Source organism: Syngnathus scovelli, chromosome 9, assembly GCF_024217435.2.
Source record: "Syngnathus scovelli strain Florida chromosome 9, RoL_Ssco_1.2, whole genome shotgun sequence".
NCBI classification, from domain to species: Eukaryota; Metazoa; Chordata; class Actinopteri; order Syngnathiformes; family Syngnathidae; genus Syngnathus; species Syngnathus scovelli.
The window spans coordinates 10,667,169-10,687,192 of record NC_090855.1 but is presented as its reverse complement, the minus strand read 5'-3'; the positions used below and the strand labels follow the sequence as shown (position 1 = coordinate 10,687,192).

Below are 20,024 nucleotides of genomic sequence, written 5' to 3'. Positions count from 1 at the left end.
GGCTGTGTTTTGGTACGGTAGACGGCACCCGTGTCACGGGATGGCATTGAAAAGGCTTCAGATTTGGTCCTGTGCGTGTGGTTGGACAGCGAGGGAGAAGGCCGTGCACGTTTACCTCAGGGGGGGTGATCAATATGGTGGTTGGATGACTGACATGTCATGTGGGCCCTCTCCATCCCGAAGGTGGAATCACCAGGGCGGTAAAAAGCAGCGTGCTGTCACAGGTCGTAAATACCAATGGCTCTCTTTTGTATTCACTGCATGTGTTTTAATGCTGACACCCAGCTTCAAGTGTGGTAGCATTTTTTTCCCAACTTGCTCGATGGCAAAGAAGCTTTTAGGACAGTGGTTGTTGCCAATATTGTTTGTGGAAGAGCAGCAAGTAGATCATTTAATCCATTCTCCGGGACTCAAATAGGGACCCATCCATATCGCAATTTCTTGGTGATGTGGTTACCGTGGCAACAGTCCTGTAGCTTTCCATAGATCACGCGTGTCTGTTGGCTGTGTCCATGGAGAGGTCATCGAATTTTGCTGACATTTCTCCGCAAGTGATGGCCACATCTCGTTTTTGGCAGCTTGAAGGTGCAATGCGCCCAGGAAATGGAACATGATACTTGCCAAGATGATGAAGAACAACAAACCATCAACAACCGTCACAAAACTGTCGCTTGATACCGAAATAGCGGGCTTCCTGTGTTGAAAAGCGTTTCTTTCACTTTTTTGGTGGCTCTTAGGCTAGACCTCGTGTCCTTGAGATTTTGTACCACATTTGAACCACAACCATGCTCAATTACGAAAAAAAAAATGACTTTGATGACTCATCATATTTACAAGCAAGCTTGTGTCTGCTTTTATGCTAGAAAAGCACACAAAGCTATTAGCAAGAAGCGTGTTATTTTCCCGCCATTATAGACCAATGTTATTTTACAAGCCGCTGAGCCACTCCGGCATCTTTCCTCTTTTATGACCCCTGAGCAAGCTATCTAAAGTGGCTGGGGTGACCCCCCCTCCCTTTCAGTAACAGGGGGACGAGTTTAAGCCCTTCCTGTCACCTCTCACCGGCCATAAAAAGCAAACGTATGTGTACACCCAAGGGTACGGCGAAGAGCATTAAAGGGATGAAATGTGTTGCGGGTGCGAGACATTTATCTGGCGGCGTTTACGACGCTAAAGGGACAATGGTTCGAGGTGTTTGCTAATCAGAGCCAAGGATGGAGGCGGTGGCGCCGTACATGCGTACGCGAGGTTCTTTAAAAACGACCGCCACTAAAACGTCACATTTGCCTTTATGGATAAGCCGCAACGTGCCGTCTTTCTTCCTGCCGTCCGCCTAAACATGCCAAGAATGCCGTTTCCGCATATATTTAATATGCAAACTCGTGTCACGGCATGTCTTTGAAAAGTCAGTATGGGGGCGCAGAGCTTTGAGGTTGTTTTGCTTTCATGAAGTCTAAGCTGGATTGCTTCTGTCAATTAATTCCATGAAATTCTGGAGATAGCGTGAATGCATGAATTATGTGAAAAGTACATTTGGACGACCGACTATGTGCCCAAGCTAGCACTGAAACCTTGATCGATTTTGTAGACTTTCTCTTTCGATGTGGTGATTATTCGTCATTGGACTGCAGAGTTCTGCTGTCCTTGGTTGAGGTTAAGGATAGAGCCTTTCTCATCTTGCCAAGGACAACTCTGCAGGGTAAAAATTGAGATTTTTTTTTCCCATCTATGTGCTTGTGCAAGTTTTTAAGTTGCACTAAACAAACTTTCTTAAAGCGTCTGAAGGATTTTCACCAAGGGCGCGACAAGAACACAAAAGGGAACATTGGACAAAGAAATCCATCGAGAAACTGTCGCAAAAGTTAACTCGCTCGCTCTGGAACTAAACATCCACCTTGAATCAAATTTCTGCTTTATGAGCACATTCATGCTAACTGCGACATTTTAATGCTATCAAAAAGGCATTGTAATCTGCAGGTTAAGCTTTATTTGTGCGAACGATGAACTTCCCGTTATGAAGTTATATGTGAAGACATAACCCCAATCTAGCATTGTTATGCTGCTGTAAAGAAGACATAACTTTTATTAGCATGATGACTGGGGGCGGAGCTTGTGAGAACGAAAACAGCTAAAGGTTTGATGATGATTTCTGGGTCTCTCAGGATATTGGGAAAAAAAGAATTGACTCACTCGCTTTAATTGGAAGCAGGTAAGATAGACAGACGGGTGACAAAATTGTTCTTTAAAAGAGGAAAGCAGGGGACAGATGTTTGAGCTCCAAACTTAAGAGTTTCAAATGCCATCTGTTAAAAACAACAGCACGTCATGAGGCCTTGGGGCTAAAAACGCTCCATCGATCAGGTCTAGATTAGGGTGGGATTTTTAGCCGCAATCAATACGCGGTCAGTGAGACGCGCCGTATCTGCCAGCGCGTGGCCCGTCATGTTCCCTATCGACCCATGATGGCGGCTGATAAACATGGGAGGCCCCGGCACGCCTCGGCTAGCCAAACATTAACGGAAGAGTTTTGTGCCGGTGAGTTTAAGCATAGATGATCCTTTAAATGTTGATTATAAGAGAGAAAAGATGCTTTATGCAATTTTGTATTATTTGGCTACATGAGGCACAAAAAGATTCTGACGATTAAGTCAGAACTGCAAGTGTACCTAATAGTGAGTCCAGTGAAGTGATATCTTTACTATGTAATGTATCACCCACATTCACATGCATGACCCTTGGGAACATTCTGGAGTTCGTACAAACAGAGCCAAGCCATAAATCTCGAGCAATTTATTCATTTTCCCGAAGATGGATAACACTCTGCCATCCATTTTCCGTAATGCTTCATTCTTTCTCCCTCGGAACTGTACTGCGTCGTCCTGTAGACCTAATCACAATCGGCGCATTGATGGAGATGATAATTTTTTTTTTCACTGGGCTTATCAGTATTTTGCAGGAATACAACGCCGGCATGAAAGGATGACGGATGCCTCCAATATTAAAATCAACAATTTTCCAAGTGTGAGAAGAAGAAGGCGACAGTGGAGATCTTGCAAGCTTGAGTCATTCAAAACGTCTGATGCAATCACATTATATTTTGGAATTAGCATTTTCATTCTTTATAAATATACACATGGATTACCAGTGAATATATACTAGATATTCAACGTGTAGTTGTTCACATAGTTGACTTTGAATGAGATCCCTGTCCCAATCCCCAACTGGCTGTCATCTCTGGGTATAGGGATCAAAGGAGGCTGCCAATTGGAACTCCAGATCCTCTCCGAGATACTTAACTGGAATGAAGATTGATGAAGGATAATGGAATAGGTAGTGTAGTGGTTCACTTAGTTAACAGGGTATAATTTTTCATATCTGAACACCGATAGGTTGTGATTATACCATGGTGAAAATTTAAAATTTAGCTGGGATGCCTTATTGACCATTCTCAGACCCTTAATGAGTGATTGGTGGTGGAATAGTGGAGGGGTCCAAAGCCAGCTGGGACAGGCGACAGTCTTTCTAGACTCTAAATGGGATAGAATGTTGGAATTGGTCGTGTTTTGGTTCATATAATTGAATTGAGGTCAGTTCTTATCTGGCTGAAGGGAGGAAAGATATAATTGTCCAAACGTTGTCACGGATGACCTCAACTTATCCTTAAGGAGATAGATCCTTAAGGAGATAGATCTCCAGCTTGTGAAACTCCTTACACAAGAGTAGAAAGTTAAAGTCCCAATGATCATCGTCACACACAATCTGGGTGTGGTGAAATTTGTCCTCTGCATTTAACCCATCCCCATGTGATTTTGATCCATCCCCTGGGGGAGAGGGGAGCAGTGAGCAGCAGCGGTGCCGCGCTCGGGAATCATTTGGTGATCTAACCCCCCAATTCCAACCCTTAATGCTGAGTGCCAAGCAGGGAGGCAACAGGTCCCATTTTTATAGTCTTTGGTATGACCAGGCCGGGGTTTGAACCTACAACCTTCCAGTCTCAGGGCGGACACTCTACTACTAGGCCACTGAGCTGCAACATTTCACCAGCACTTTCTTCCATTTTCACCTCTGATAGGTGTTTTGTATTTTAGACTATTAGGCCTACAGAAGAAACTGACCAACTGAAGATTGAACAAGTGCGAAAGAAATGGAAGCTGAGGTGGGAATGTCAGGGGAATCCCAAGGAAATGCGAACAAGTGCAACAAGGACAAAAGGCAACAGAAAGCAGGACAAAGTGAAAACACTCAAAGAATTGTCGTGCGAAAAACGGAAAGGCAAGACCCCTCTGCTTGTCTCTGTGGATCTTCTTTAATGGCGTTGCCCGAGAAAGCAAGAGCCGGCAATCTCTAACTCATTCGCTGCTGCTCCCAGGATGCATTTTAGTGGCTAAAATGGATTGAATCTCAGGTACAGGGAAGCTTTTCCTAGTCGCCAAACGGATTTAGCATCTGCTGGGAGAACTCAAAATGCAATCTATGCTATAAAAGTTGTGATTTTTCTGCTTTTCTTTTCAGTGACATTTTCCCAGCCTGACGATCTTAAATCAAAAGTTCCATCCCTAAAAACTGAGACACCTTTTCATTAGCTGAATTAGCATCCAATCAAGTATTACCTTGGTATCTCTCAAATCCCTCCATGCAGAAAAAAAGCAAAAGCATTTGAAGATGTTAACCTTGACAAGAGGGAGCTTCAATTAAAGCGATGCCACTCAATTCTAGGATTAGAAATAAAACACAACGCTGTTGCTTAGATTTTCCGGTTCAAGTGTAACTGGATGCTCGCTGATCTCAAGAATCAGTTTTTAGAGAGTATAGATCAGTCCCCCTTGTTTTTGATTGACGCCTGCTCTGCTCTGTGCAAACTTTGTAGACAATCAAGGGCAGCAAGTCCATTTCCCCAGCATCCCAAAGAAAAAGGTCTCTTTTCCCCGACTTTGGACTTTGCGAGTTTCATTAAAGTGACGGAACGGTGCTGTCAAACAGCCCCGACAGGATGACTGATGTCCTCTGCCGTCTCTAATGTGAGAAAAAGGAAATTTAAGGAAACTTTCTTCCACCTGCCTCCGCACAGCTCAGCAAAAAAAAACAAAAAAAAACAAAAACCCTGATGTAATCTACTAGTTTTATATTCATGCCTTCTGAAGGCGATAATAAATGTAAGAAGAAGGTTCCTCCGGGAGGATATTTCTGCTTATCTGTGCATGCAACCGACTCTATTATTGAATTAGACTTTAGATTTGTTTTTGTTGTTTTTAGATCCTTCAAACAAAAGGACATAGTTTGTTGAGAAATTTAGAAAAACAACTCCATATTTTGTGACTACCTGACCCACGTTTTCGCCGGGTAGTATGTGCTACAGTTTGTTTTTTGGTCGAAGTGTCTTTATATCAAACACTTTGCCACCTTTGGTAGGTGAACCACGATATACCGAGCGAACACTCTATTTGCACTTGAAAGCAAATAAAAATTGAAGAAAGAAATACAATATATATATTTCAGAGCGATGGACTGCAAAGAGTGAGCACATGGCTTGGGGGCACCATGTAATCCCGCTGAATATGTTGGAAAGAGTGAAAGGGGCTAAAAGGTGCGATAAGATTTGGGCTAGTGAGTTTACTGCTGCTGAGTCAGAATGGCCTCCGAGCATTGCTGTTGTGTTTAGATCAGGTAGGAAATACAAGGTCAGGTCCGGGTCTTGGGATCGAAAACCTACAGGGGTTGGGTGAGTTCATATCTGAACTCGTTGGACGAAGCTGATTGTTTCCTTCCGGCAGAACTATTTTGACAGGACCGCAGCATGATTTATAGTCTCGCCATCCACCATCGGATGAAAGGAAGGCCTGCCTAGCTTGAAGCAAACATAACAAGCGCATTATGGAATGTTCCGACGAGTGTCAAGAAGTGTTATGAGGGCTTTATAAATATTCATGCGAGCCCCCCCCACCCTCCTTGTACAAGATGACCCTGGAAGTCAACGACTCAATGGAATGCTCATGTCTCCTGGGCATCAAGTGATGCCTTGAACCTCTACAACCTGATTTACCGAGTTATGTTCTCAGTGATTTATGTTATCACTCGGCTATTTTTTTTTCTCGTATCCAAATAAACTTGTGACCTATCCACTGACTGTCGACCATTTCTGAATCCATTCCAGTCCCATTGAAAGATTCCAGGATTGACTGGCAACCGATCCAGACTGGTGGCGATTCCATATCGACAGCCAAGCAATCCAGACTCATTGGCAACCACTCCCCCAGATTAGTGACCCTTCTGGATTGATTGGCGATATACTATACTGTACATAGCTCTCGCTGTAACGCTGATAAACTCCTTCGTTTGGTTGCAAGCAACCAAGATATGCGTTAATTAGTTGTCAAGAAAAATGCAGACTGTAGTAATTTACCTCTCCTGGGAGTATGCGAGAGCGAATGTGTGGGAGCTCAGCTGTCACTATCGAGTTGACTGTAAACCGCCACAGATTCCCACACTGATTGCTTTGGTCATTAGTGAGGAGCAGAGAATGTGAATCATCCAGGCTGTTAGAGCAGCAAAACATATGAGATTTATCAAGGCCTGTTATGATTTGATGCATTTTTTGCGTCCTAACCTAACAGGAATCCTCAATGGAATATTCCACTATAGAAAGTGTTGCCATCGGGTAGCCGGAGGAAAATCAATGCAGCGATTGTTGATTCTTTGGGTGCTGTGAAGTTTTTCAGAGTTGAAGGTGTGCCAGGATGAAAGTTGGCAAAGTAGAAGATGAAGGATTGGAGGACATGACACTTTCTGACCAGAGTGGCTGTGATGTTTCCTTAAAATGGAACTCGGGATCCTCGCTGACTTTGGCGGAATAGGAGAGGACCAACGCTGAGATAAATGCGCCCGCCTGCCGTGTCCCTTCTAACCCAACGTTCGCGGAATACCAAAAACATTCCGACGCTCATATCTGGAATTCATTGGTGGATCAAAATGGAGCGGTACAAGATGAAACGTTTAACACTTGATTCCCGCTTTGAATGTCCGGTGACCAATTCAGAATGGACTCGGGACTATTCCAAATTTACACTTGAACGATCCAGATTCATTTCTGTCTTTTTATATTCAGTCAGGTTTTTAATTTGAATTTGCCGCTTCAGTTTTCACTGTGACATAGACTCTGTAGCGCCTTTGAAAAAAAAGAACAAGATTTATTTCTAATCACTTTGTGTTTTTGGAGCTGACGGAAGGCTTGAAGACAGGCTGAGAATATCAAAAGGAAACTCTGACATTGTAGTGTTCTTTGATTGCGCAATGTCGCGTCGGGACGCTGTCACACTCTTTTGTCCCCATCTGGCATCTCCCGCAGATGAGGTTCGGAGGTTGTGGTTTCATCACAGTCTATTTGTTAGTTTGTGTGATTAGGAAAATGAAAAGAGAATAAGCGTTACATTTTTTAACAAGTTTCCCTAAGATCATCATGAACTGGAAATGAAAGTTGATGGTTTCAAGTACGATTTCAAGTCCCCCACTGCGTTGTTAGGGTCGCCAAATTTTTTGTGATTGTGATATTTTTTTTTCTGATACAATTCAGTTTCTTTTAAAGTGGAACGATTCGATTCAGTTTGATTTAATGCCATTACGATTTGTTTCAATATGGTATGACAAAGTTTGATGCATTGAGTTTATTGGCATTCTATATACTTTGTATGAATTAACTTGTTAAGGAGGCATTGCCTTCAACAATCCATCTTGACGATTAAAGAAAATTCGTTTCGTGATAAACCGATTATCAGCCTCACCGAAGATCGTCCCCGATATTTGTAATTTTTTTCAAATACCAACTCAAATTGACGCAGCCCCAGTCCAGACTGACTAGTGATCATGCCAAACTCAATGACAGCCAATCCAGATTGACTGCCAATCCACTCCAGGGTGTTGTTCATAACGTGATGTTTTAATTAAAGTGACAAACCGTGAAACATTCACGCAGTTCTTCTCAATTAGCACATGGAAATGTCATACATCGGCCGCATCGATGATGACTGGCATCAGCGATTATATCATTTTCCAAGATGAGAAACTGTTCAAGAAAATCTGCTCCCATCTTGTATGAGCCAATTAAATGTTGCCTTTAATCTTATGATTTCTTGTGAAGTTTTCAATGGCTGCAGGACGAACGTCAGCCCTACTTTCTTTCGGAATGCGGCATAATTGCACGCTTGTCCTCTGCCATGCTGATCAATAAACTATCATTCCAGTCGCCTGGAGCTCGACAAATTTAATTACATGGCCGCTCCGTCAGTCCACTGACGCCATGTGTGTGCGTGTGTGTGTGTGTGGCTTTGTTTTGCAGATGATGAAGTTTGCCTGGGACAACTACAAGCAGTATGCCTGGGGCAAGAATGAGCTTCGGCCTTTAACGAAGAATGGGCATATTGGCAACATGTTTGGTAAGTCTGATTTATTTATTTATTTTTCCAATGGCTGAATGCCCTTTTCAAAGATTATTCCTCATTTGGTCATGTCGCAGCAATTCAATGGGACTGACTGACAATACTGATCTTTAGTATCATAAAAGCACACCATTTTGAAAACGGATCTTAACTGGAAGGGGTGGTTATCACTTCCAGCTAACCCATGAAAATGTTATTTTTCAAACACAGGTTGAAAAGTTGTGGTTGAGCTACCCCCCCAAAAACACTAAATGGATCTAAAACTGAAGATACCAAACTTACACAATTTTAAAAGTGATCAAAAGTTCCCATCTAGACACTAAAAACACTTCAATCAATTTGATAACAGGTCCAAACAGGTCATTTACCTAACTCCTCCAAACATTTTTCTTTTAAAGTGTTGATCAAAAACAGCTCTAAAAATTGAGGAATACTCTGTTCAATAGAATTTATATTTTCAAATTAGTCTAACAGTGGACGTTATCACCCATGTCTAAAAACATGAAAACAGGTCTCAAACTGGAGGTCATCACACCCATCTAAAATGATGACATCTGTTGATATATTGAAAAATATTTTTGGTGGAAACAGGATACCCACCGAAACACTGAAAAGCATCATTTGGGAATTTTTTTTTTAAACCTTGGTGCCTCTTAGTGGCCAGCGAGAATTTCTTGCCCAGGCACTATAAAGTTCTTTGGCTAAACGCAACCATTTGTTTTTGTCCCGAAAATCAATGAAAAAGGGTTCAAATAATTGCTCCTTAACACCAACAAAAGAGGCAAGCAGATATCGAAAGCAGCTAAATTAGCCTAATAGAGCTCTTACATTCTAGCTTTTTTTTCGTTTAGTAGTGAATCGACTTGAGCGGTGGACATCTTATTTTGAATGTACACAGACAATAATACTTGATAGGGGGCAAAGGTTATGCTTCTTGTCTTCTGGCTGCTAATTACCTTCGTTGATGAGTAGAATTACGCGTCCATCCAGCATCAAATCACTTCCGTGAGCCGAAAAAAACAATATTAAGAGCGGAGGTCACGACATGTACGCATCACAACACTAGAAACGCTTATTATTTTTTCCCGAAACGAGATACAAATTAGTACTGAAAGATTGGTCTTTTTTAACCAGACCTAGTAAATGCTTAGGTCAGCCAATGCTTCTCAACACATATATTTAATCCTCATCTCAATGTGGAGTTTATCAAATCCATATAATCAAATAAAAAAATATTTGTTTTTGGAAATGGGTCAAAATACTGAAGGTTACCAAACTCATCAAGAAAGGTAGTCAAAGCTCTAAGCCAAAATTTTGCTTCTCATTTTCATCTGCTAATTGCCTTCATCCACAAAGCTTTAACAAGCAGTGCAACACGTCCGTAAACCATCACAATATTTCTATTTTCCTGCTTCTTGTCGAGACTTTGAGAAGTGAGCGACAGATCTCAGAAAGAGCATAATTTTCCCTCGCAAATGTCACATTGGAGGCGGTAGATTTATATGTGTGTGTGTGTATATGTGTGTGTGTGTTGCGCCAAGCCAGGTATGAAATTGGCTGCTGTGTTCTTAAACGTAATCCTCCAGAGTAAACACGTATGCGGGATGATTGGCTTCGACGTGGAGCGTCTGAAGGCTGTCGATACAGAGATAACGTTGGTGCCTCAAAAGAGCCAAAGACGAGATGTTCGCAGCAGCCCGTGGAGCCTCAACCTTGTCCTCTTCTCGCACGACTTCATCTCAGTTCAGTTTTATGTTGTAACGCTTCGAGCTCAATCTGGTTATCCTGCCTCGGAACAAAAGTAAGAAGACATTGACTATTTTCAATTCACTTTATCTCTGTAGCGTATTAAATATTCAGTTGTGCTTGGGGCACCTCCGAAGAGGAAAGGAGGGTTTGCTTAGCAGTGGAGCGTAGGCTCGGTTGACCCGGGTGCTAAATTTTTGAATAATTTTCAGATATAAGTATAACTCCTCAAAGAACAAATTGAAGCGAAGTTAAAACTTCCAGAACCAGACCTTGTTCCAACGATTGACAGAGCAATGAGGTCGTGTTTTACGAGGATTTATTTCCGATACAGCTTTGACGTTCTTTATTTTTAACTTTCATTTTGTCTAAATCTTTTGCCAAAGAGGTCATGTTTTAATCTGCCTCTGCTAGAATTGATGTCTATCGTTGGGATTATCAATCCAACAGATCAATTTCATCAATTAATATTGAAGCATGATGAATTTTCAGGTATTATATACTGTAGTGAATTTCAATCATGCTGAATATTAGCTTGAAGTATGGAGGCCCAAAAGGGTCTAAAACTGTCTGTTTGTATTTCTAGTTGTCAGTGGGTTCAACTCAATTGTGAAACTTAGCATTCACCGCTTCGCATCTTCATCTTGTGTTTGTTTGGCACCAGGCACTGGAGAACCCAAACACGGAAAGTTCTGTTTGCATACGAAAGCAGTTTGGGAGAAAATTTGCAAAAGCGGGACATTCTGCTGCTCTTGGGTGCCTTTGCTGCACTTTTCTCACTTACTAGCCTGGGAAACGTCTTGACAATTAATCCCTCAAGTCAACTCTTTGCTAAAGTACGGATTTATTGTGTTTTTTTTTTCTTCCTCGCTAAGCTACAACAATAACAACACTGGTGGACTGGAGAGCCAACAACTTTGCATGGCAAATAGAGGTTAACGGGGTACTGAGGTACCAGAACCTCTGGAAAAAAAAAAAAAAAAAAAAAAAAGCAAACCAGAAGCTTTTTTTTTCAATTTGCCACGGGAAATAAATCACTGTGAACGTGATCCCATTGTAGCCTCGGTTTGCTGGGAAACAATGAGCCTTACTTAACAGCTCTCTCTTCACTCTTCAACAACATTTTTTTTTTTTTTTTAAATGAGGCTACACGTATCAGACCTATTTGAAGGTTATCATACCCGTGTCTAAAAGAATCATTTGGCCTGAAGATGGTAAAACTTGCCGGAATATAACTTTGTTCACACACAAACCAAGAGTTTCATTTTCAATTTATTGCGGGAAATAAATCACATTGGACACTATCCCGATGTAACCTCGTTTTGGCGGCAAACGGTATGAGCTAGCTCAGATTTTCCACTTCTTCTTCCAGCACCTTCTATATACGAGCTCATTACACCTTATCTAACTCTGGGCTTCTTTCACTCTGTTGGTCCCCGCATTGTTATCCATTACACCGCGGAAGTGGCCTGTTTTGAAAATAAATTGCTCCAGAATACATCCCGGTCGGCACAGGCAAAGAGGTTTTTGTTGATGAAGGTGGTTGCTTTGAATCTTTTGTCTAGGTTAAGGATTGGGTCAGGAGTCAGCATTTCAGCCCCCCCAAAAAACCCCAGAACATTGCAGTCTGCTACATAGCAGCCACTCTGAGAGTTACTGTGCAAAATATTTATCTGATGAGAGGGTTCGGGATGGTGCACATGCTGCTGAGACCAGCTTCAGTACACGGAGAGATTCTCATCGGATCATTAAAGAGCAGCAGGGTATCGTTTTGCAGAAGCATCTCCTCGAATGCAAAACGTGCACGGATGAAACCGGCAGCCCCCCCGCCCTCGCCCAGTAGTATACCCGGTGACAGTTTAAACGTTTATTGGAGAATCCTGAGGGCTCTTCACAAAGCGGTTGATATCTGCTCTTGGATGATGGAGTGCATGGCAGTGGGTAAAGAGTTAGCCTGGGATCATAACTAAGCTCAGATCGATTGTCCATATTATGGACACACACATACTTCACAGTATTTATTTATTTTTAGTCATCTCTGGTCACTTCTAGGCTAAAGTAAAATACTGTAAAGATTTAAAAAAGCAAATACCAGCACAAGATATGAGGCAGGGCTAACCAACATGGTGTCCGTGGTGGTCCCCAAGGATCACTTGAGTAACCCACATCTTTCTTCTGAAACTACCTCAGAATCATTTTCAGAATCTACAAAGTCCAAACACCTCAACATCTTGGTCTCAGTGCCTCAACATCTTGGAATGAACTTCAAAGTGTCAGTTTCACCTTGGTCTGTTTTTCGATTTGGTCTCAGTTCTCCGTGACACTAATACACTGCCATTTTTTTATGACAAATGCTCCTCCTAAAAGCATTCAACTGGCAACCGCTTCCCCCAGTAATTACCTTCAGCCGTCTCCGCCACCTTCAGTGGCATAGATGGGTTTTCCCCTGCCACCTACCTTCACCTTCCTGACAATTACCTCTCAATGGGGCCTGGCTCCCGGTCCTTAAGAGGCCCACCATAACAACAGTGAGGGAGCAGCGGCCATCACTTACTGGCAGCTTGATAGAAAACGCCTCACAAATGGTGCCTATCACGGCAGCCTGTTGCATTACAGTCCGCTGGCAGAGCGAAAGGCTCGTTACCATATGCCCGCTCTCCATCTCCGAGCCATCCATTTTTATATCCTCCGGGCTCCCCCGTCATTGTGTGCAAGAGATCATCTGTCTCCATAGCAACCTGCATTTAGGTGACAAATAGCTATCTTGTACACGCGCACCCCACAGGGAGCTCATCCGCACCCTCTTCTTAAAATTGCCCAGTTAAGTTGTCAAGCAGGAACTGCTGGTTTGGCATTTTTTATAGTATATATTAAACTCTGCACGATGATTGGAATAATGATTAACACATACCGAGCAATGATATACACCAGAGGGTGTTCAGTCTGGCCCGCGGGCAATTTGTGTCATGTAGCTAAAAGAGATAATATTTACAGCCTGCATCGGGATTTTAAACTTGTGCTTGTGTGCATGATTTCATTTTGTGACATGACTTTTAAGTACATTCGCAACCAAGGCCTTTCCTTATAACGCCTGGAAATGAATTTCAAAACAGGACTAGATATGGAATAAACGGTATGATAAGATACAATCGATATGATACAGTACGACAAACGGACATGATATGATCGTGTGCAAAAGGATCAGATTTATTAGGATACAATAAATACAATGCAAAGCTCTACGCTAGGTACAATAGATGTAAGACGACAGGAGAAGCTACGATACAAGAGCGTACAAAAGGACATGATACCAGTGAACAGGGTATGACAGGATAATTGAAAAACTACGATACGATAGGTGGCACAACAGACGACACTTTGATAGGTCGGTGGCTGCGACACAATCGTATTTGATAGATGCATTATTATGAAACAACATAAGATGCAATACGACTGGATTTGACAGGATAAGACAAAATATACTGTAATGAGGATGATGGAATAAGACACACGAGGACAAGGTACAATACAGGACAGGATATGATAGTCGAGAATATGATTTTGGATATGACGCGATTGGACAGAACAGGGTACGATAGGATGGGATGGGATGTAGTAGGAAAGGATACGACACCACTGGATTGGTTTAATAAAAGCTGACTTTGCTCTATTAGCAGCCGTCCTTGTCAAACATTTGGACATCTAAATTGTGTCTCACTCCTTTAATTGGACAAATTCGCAACGTGAAGCAAAAACATAGACTGAAAGAATACAAATGTGGCGCCGCCTGTCGTTATCACCGCCGCCAAATTTGTCCTCTTTCTTTCAGGGATTACAGCAAGTTCCCCTTCAGGGGAATGCAGACCCGTCATCAAGCCTCTGCAAAGGGATTATAGCCAAGATGATGAAAATCGAGTCGCTAAATGTATGACGATGCTGCAGGATTACGGGGGGGGGATTGTGCTCCGTTTTACCGTAACGCTTCCACGGCAGCCTGATGCTGACAAGGGCGAGGGTCAAATAGACCCGAACGATTTGACGTTGTTCCCCTGACGGCTTCAAATCCCTGTTTGCATAATCCGATCACTGATCGGTCTGCGATGACGTCGTCCAGCACGGGGGGGTGATTTGTAACGGCGGTGACGTCACCACGACCTGAGACATGGCGTTGTAATCACTCTTTGGCAGCTCTAATCACCGACATTTCTCGCCAAACGTTTAAGCTGGTGGCGGTTTTAGCTGACTATAAATAAACTGAATTTGCTTCAGTGTAGCCGGTCACATCCGGTTACCCTCGGCCCAATCACATCTGTACATGTTTCTATTCACCACAATTTAGTTATTTTTGGTCCGGGGGAAAAAAAAAAAAAAAAAACAGCGTCATCATGCTGACGTTTCCAAACGTTTAGCTGTTAATATTCAGTGCTGTGTATTTTCATCCATAATCTGGTCTGAGTCTCTTGGAATTGCCACTCAATGCACAGACACCATGTACAAATGTGTTTGAGTCCTCAAGCAAAGATTTGCCCGCCTGACCTCAGCAGTCTCGCCGCGTCGCAATCGCTTTCCCTTTATCGCCTCCTGTTCTGTGTTGCCACCATTACAATTCCAAGTTCGCCGCGAAAGAAACGGGGAAGCGGCAAAGGCGATGTCACAATTAAAGGGTGAAGCTGCGTGAAATGAATTCCCTTTGTCCTGCTTGGCTTAGGGGAACTTTTGCACCTCGCTCGGCAGTCCGCACTTGAAAAGCGCCGAGTCACAGTCACGGGGGGGTCGTTGGGGGTAGGACATGAGTGATCCCAACTGGCCGCCGAACGCCCTGGAAAGGAAGGAGGGTGATGCTACAATCAAAACAAAAAGCCCTCGGCAAAGTGGAAATGGCTTCATGTGATGTTGAGTTGCGCAGACAAGACATTCCTCAAGGCCATAACGCAAAATATTTTGGATTTTTTTTTTTTTTTTATGGAATTGGTTGTGAAAATAAAGGCGAATGAGGATTTAAGCTATAGCTTTCCATCTTAAGAGTTAATTCACAGTCAAGCTACTTGCTAAAATAAGTTAGCATACGCCTCCTCAAAATGGAGTCGGAAATATTATCGAGTGAAAGCTGATAAATGATAAAGGATTGAATCGTGATGGCCTGCCATTGAATTATCATTATTATCCTAAGGCCACATGTCACATGACTTAAAAAGTTTTCTGATACTCATAAATATAACAAATTCTTTAATTGTGTTTTGAAATTACACCAGTAAGTGAGTGTAATTGTGTTGATTTTAAGTTATCCTTTAGAGGCAAACTTATAGTCATAACGACTTTGCCCATTGCTACCAAATTCAAACCATGCACAGTAGACAGATGGTCGACAATAAATCATTGAGTTTTAGTCAATACGTGTGGGCGTAACTTGGCAACAATTTTTTGATAACTTAGAAATTCACCAACGCAATGTCTCTCGAACAAATGGCAGAAAAGATCCAGTAAGTCTGCCATTTTGTTTGGAATCTGACATTTTCTGCTCATTTTAGCAAAGTGTACAGTAATCAGACGGCTTGCTGCTATTTTTTTAAGGCTAATCAGATCTTCCGGCTTTTACCTCCTGTCAGATTTTGTGGCATCGGAAACATGCTGACCATCGCTACCCCGCCGTCTCCCACCGCTGGAGAGTGTGTTTGATCGATGCGCGGGAGGCTTATGGATAGTGGGCAGGATGCGAGTGTTCGATAACACTGCGTAATCTCATCTGAGAGGCTGTCATATCAGCCATCCTGACACGCTCGCCGCACTTTTCCCCGGGCGCCAAATTAGACGATTAGATTGAGGTGCGCCGAGTACGAAACGGCAGCTCTAATCAAGTCTGGCTTGTTTTGCAATTCAGTATTAGCCTTTGATTTAGTTAATGTGTGTGAGACGCTCTTCGGTGTTTGATCGCGTATCGATCCGCAATAAAAGCTCGCCGGTCGAAGGCCCGGTTCGACGTGAGCTCGCGTCTAAGAGACGCCGATGAAGTAAAAAATGCGGGTGGAGATAAAGCACATGATGGAATGTAAAAGACTGGACTGGAAATCAGTCATTGTATCTTACGGCATCGTGTCACCGCTCATTTAAACGCAAAGTGGCTTGAAATCAATGACTGTGATTGAAGTAGATCTTAATTCTTTTACACAAATCCATTTGGTTCACTTAAGTGAAGCATCAGGACGGGTGAAAAGCCCCCTTGGAGTTGTTTAAAATGATCCTTATATTTTGAGGGGCCTCAACATAGCCCCCAATATCTCCAGTTGTAATATTCCTAAACTCCATTTTCAAGGTTTATTTTAAAAATGACAAAAATTGACTTAGCCCGATCTAGCCTACATCTTAAATGAAATCAGAAATGAAATGAATTAGCCCCTCTCTTCCAATACCTTGGAACATTATAGATCGGTTGCTATCTCTACTGATGGACACGTTGACATTTCTCATTCTCACTCGCAATTTTCCCACTGGATTTTCTTAATCCCGCCACCGCCGCCGCCACCACCGCAGGCTTTTCTTTCCCACCTATCCACCGAAACGGCCAGACATGTGTCTTGAATAGCAAGCGGCTCGTCGTCGCTAACGCCGCGGTGACTCATCGACACGCTAACCCCGCTCCCATGGTGCCAGACTGCATTAGCGCTAACAAGACGCCCATAGCCCCCACCATTGATAATTGGATGGCGGTAACCGCTGGCAACAGGATGGCGTGATGAGTGTGAAGCCAGGCATCTGCATCAATTAGCATCAGCCGCAACACCCAAAACGCTCAATTTACTGCAACTTTATCTGTTACATGATGCTCTCGCTTCTCATCGGGCTAATCTCATTTGAACATTGCCAGACACTTCATTTTTTACCTTAATAAGAAAAAGATTATTAACAGAATGAAAGATTTTTCTTTTTTTCTTGTCAACTCTTCTATTTTCATTGTGTGGGTGTACCTAACGTTGTGGCTTGGGGGAATCGTCGCCTCTAACACAACCCTAGTGATGTTATCGAATAGAACTGCGCATAATGTGTGTAGTCGTGTCTGTGTGTGCGTAAGATGCCGTCTTTTGACGACGTCGGTGATTGATGGTGTTGACGGCGGTGGTCGCATGTGTCCCCCCCCCCCGTGACAGTCGCTGACCGCTACGTGACAAGCGTGATGAATGAATACATGGCGATAGCGTGTTGATGTTGAGCCTTTTTTGAAGTGTGAAAATTGTATGAAGTACGAGGTTGAATTATATTATTCAAAATGAAACGACACCTTTTTCACTAAAATCAGAAAAAAAATAGTCGTAAATGTAAAACACACAGGGATCAGGGTGCAGTTTTGCGCATGTTTATTCCAGCACTTGCAAGGCGACTTTTATTAGCCAGGGTCAGTAGTCCCCGGGGCTCTCCTTCCGTTTGTGCGGAAAGAAAGTAAAAGAAAAAGAAACGCGCTATCAGCTCACGTAGGCACCCCGAGAACAAACATTGATGGATTGATCTGCTCCGTCTGTCTTAGTGCGCAATCAATCTTCTTCACTTTAAGGTTGGGTTATTTTTTCCCTCATATGGAATTTTCCACATTTCTTCTGTTGAGGCCCGAAGCGCTGAGTAAGCAAATGACCACCTGCACACTGAAAAAAGAAGTGACATGAATCACAATGACAGTGCCAATGAATCAATTCATCGCCAGCTAATCCAGCATCAAATTAATTGGCAGCGGTTTTTCAGATTACATTTTGAATTGTTTTTAAAACAAATATTCAAAGTGTCATGTAGTTCTCTCAGATTTTAAAAATAAATTCAAACTTATAAGTTTTATAATTAAATACAAAAATAAAAAAATGATTTGGGGGAAAAAAAATAAAAACATTTTACAGTAGTATGCAGTGCTCAAGATAAAGAAATGAAATTCCAGCATCATTCAAATGATAAAGCACCTGCTCCGACATCTTTTTCATTATTATTGAGAATCACCCATGTTACGTCGCTTTGAATCTTCCTCCCGGTGCAATGACGACTTGGTATATTTTATTCATTTGTACCCAAATACGGATGTCATAAATGTTTCTCCCGCAGCGGCGTTAGCGAGCCGCTGCGCTCGTGGTCATAAATCACGGCACGTGACACTTAGTCACTTTGTCTGGTGTGCTCGCAGGTGGCCTGAGAGGAGCATCCATCATCGACTCGCTGGATACGCTCTACATTATGGGACTCTTGGACGAGTACAATGACGCCAAGGAATGGGTCAGGAGCAACCTGGACCTAACCTCGGTACGACAGTCACTTTTTTTTAAACGTGTTTATGTACACTATAACATCAATGGCTTATCATTTGCTGCTTCAAACCAAGATGGCTGACATGTAAAAAAAAAAAAACACAAGATAAAAGGAAAAAAATGCTCAAATATCAGTATTTGTCCTTGGAAATGTGATATTAAAAAAAACATTGTCTCTCCTGTGTATGCGGCACAGATTTTGCTCATATTTTACTCATGATGCCTTCAGTGCGTTGACTGTGTATCAAACAAGCCGTCCGAGTTCCATTTTTGTCATTTCTCCGTTGATTTAACAATGCAAATCGAAGACTATCGCTTTCTAAATATACACCATCGACAAAAGAAAGCCGGCAAGTTAATTTAATTGATGACATTATTAATGATCATTTGCGTTCATGTTCTCTCTTTGCTGACAAGGCTGACAAGTGACGTTCTCCCGCTCTCTCTTTCTCTCTCTCGCTGTAGAATGGCGAAGCGTCGCTCTTTGAGGTGAACATCCGCTACGTCGGCGGGCTGCTGTCGGCATATTATCTGACGGGAGAGGAGGTAAGATGACTAGATGTCTCGTGGTGTTATCCCGCTGCACTCCCACCGACCGAGACCCACTTCCTCCTTTTCTTCCCCAGTCCAAACTTTGATGGGTGAAAAGACTTTCTGGGAAGTGTGTGATAAAACAGTCCAATGTGTGTGAGCGTGTGTGCTGTCACGTACGAAGATGGACTTAGCTTTTTTTTACATCGCTAGTTTTTTGGCAAATTTAGCATTAAAGTGTTCACATTATATTGACAACTAATATAAATTACTGAAAAATAATTTATAGATTTACAACAAAACGTGCTAAATGAATGGAGTGAGTTCTCCAAGCTCTCAGCTTTAGTGTAACTACATACTATATGTGGAAAAGCGACCACATCACACCCATTCTCTGTTCTCTGCACTGGCTGCCCATCAAATTCCGATCTGATTATAAGATCGCCCTCCTCACTCACCGGTGTATCCTCGGACATGCTCCCCCATACCTCAAAGAACTCCTTGCCCCAAAACCTGCCACCCGAAGCCTCCACTCATCCAATTCGCACCTTCTCCACGTCCCGAAAACCAAGTTGCGCACCATGGGCGATCGGGCCTTCTGCCATGCAGCCCCCACACTGTGGAACTCCCTCCCCGACCACCTAAGAGCACCCCAATCCACTGACTCTTTCAAAACCGGACTTAAAACTCACCTCTTTACTCTAGCATTTCCGTAATCCTGCTCTCACATCCTGGTTGTCGTCCAGTTGTTTTATACTTGTTCTTGCTTTGTTTTCTTGTTTTTACTTGCCATGTAGCACTTTGAGATTCCCCCGAATGTAAAGTGCGTTATTAATATAATTTATTATTATTATTTGCGTTAGAAACAAAACATCACAAATAGCTCCAAGATGGACATATCAAAAAATTTATTATTATGTTAGCATAATCACGGCTACGTTATTCTGATAAAAAAAAAAATGCCAATACTGTTTGTCACTTCACACCATGGAGAAGTGGGAAAAGAATGGAGTGAGTTTAGCAAGACAAACCTTCATTATCC

At 42.6% G+C, this 20,024-nt stretch overlaps 1 protein-coding gene across 5 annotated transcripts in view; it reads left to right on the top strand.

Moving 5' to 3' along the window:
- LOC125975260 (mannosyl-oligosaccharide 1,2-alpha-mannosidase IC) overlaps positions 1-20,024 on the top strand; it is a 66,455-nt gene that overhangs the window by 26,261 nt on the left and 20,170 nt on the right. For 4 of the 5 annotated variants that reach the window (XM_049730562.2, XM_049730560.2, XM_049730563.1 and 1 more), the window contains 3 exons: positions 8,330-8,426; positions 18,331-18,446; positions 18,917-18,997. In XM_049730562.2, coding sequence (XP_049586519.1) covers positions 8,330-8,426; positions 18,331-18,446; positions 18,917-18,997 — 294 coding nt within the window. Of the gene's footprint in view, positions 1-3,727; positions 3,734-8,327; positions 8,427-18,330; positions 18,447-18,916; positions 18,998-20,024 lie in introns of those variants that run through there. The other variant, XM_068651872.1, reaches the window with a different exon arrangement.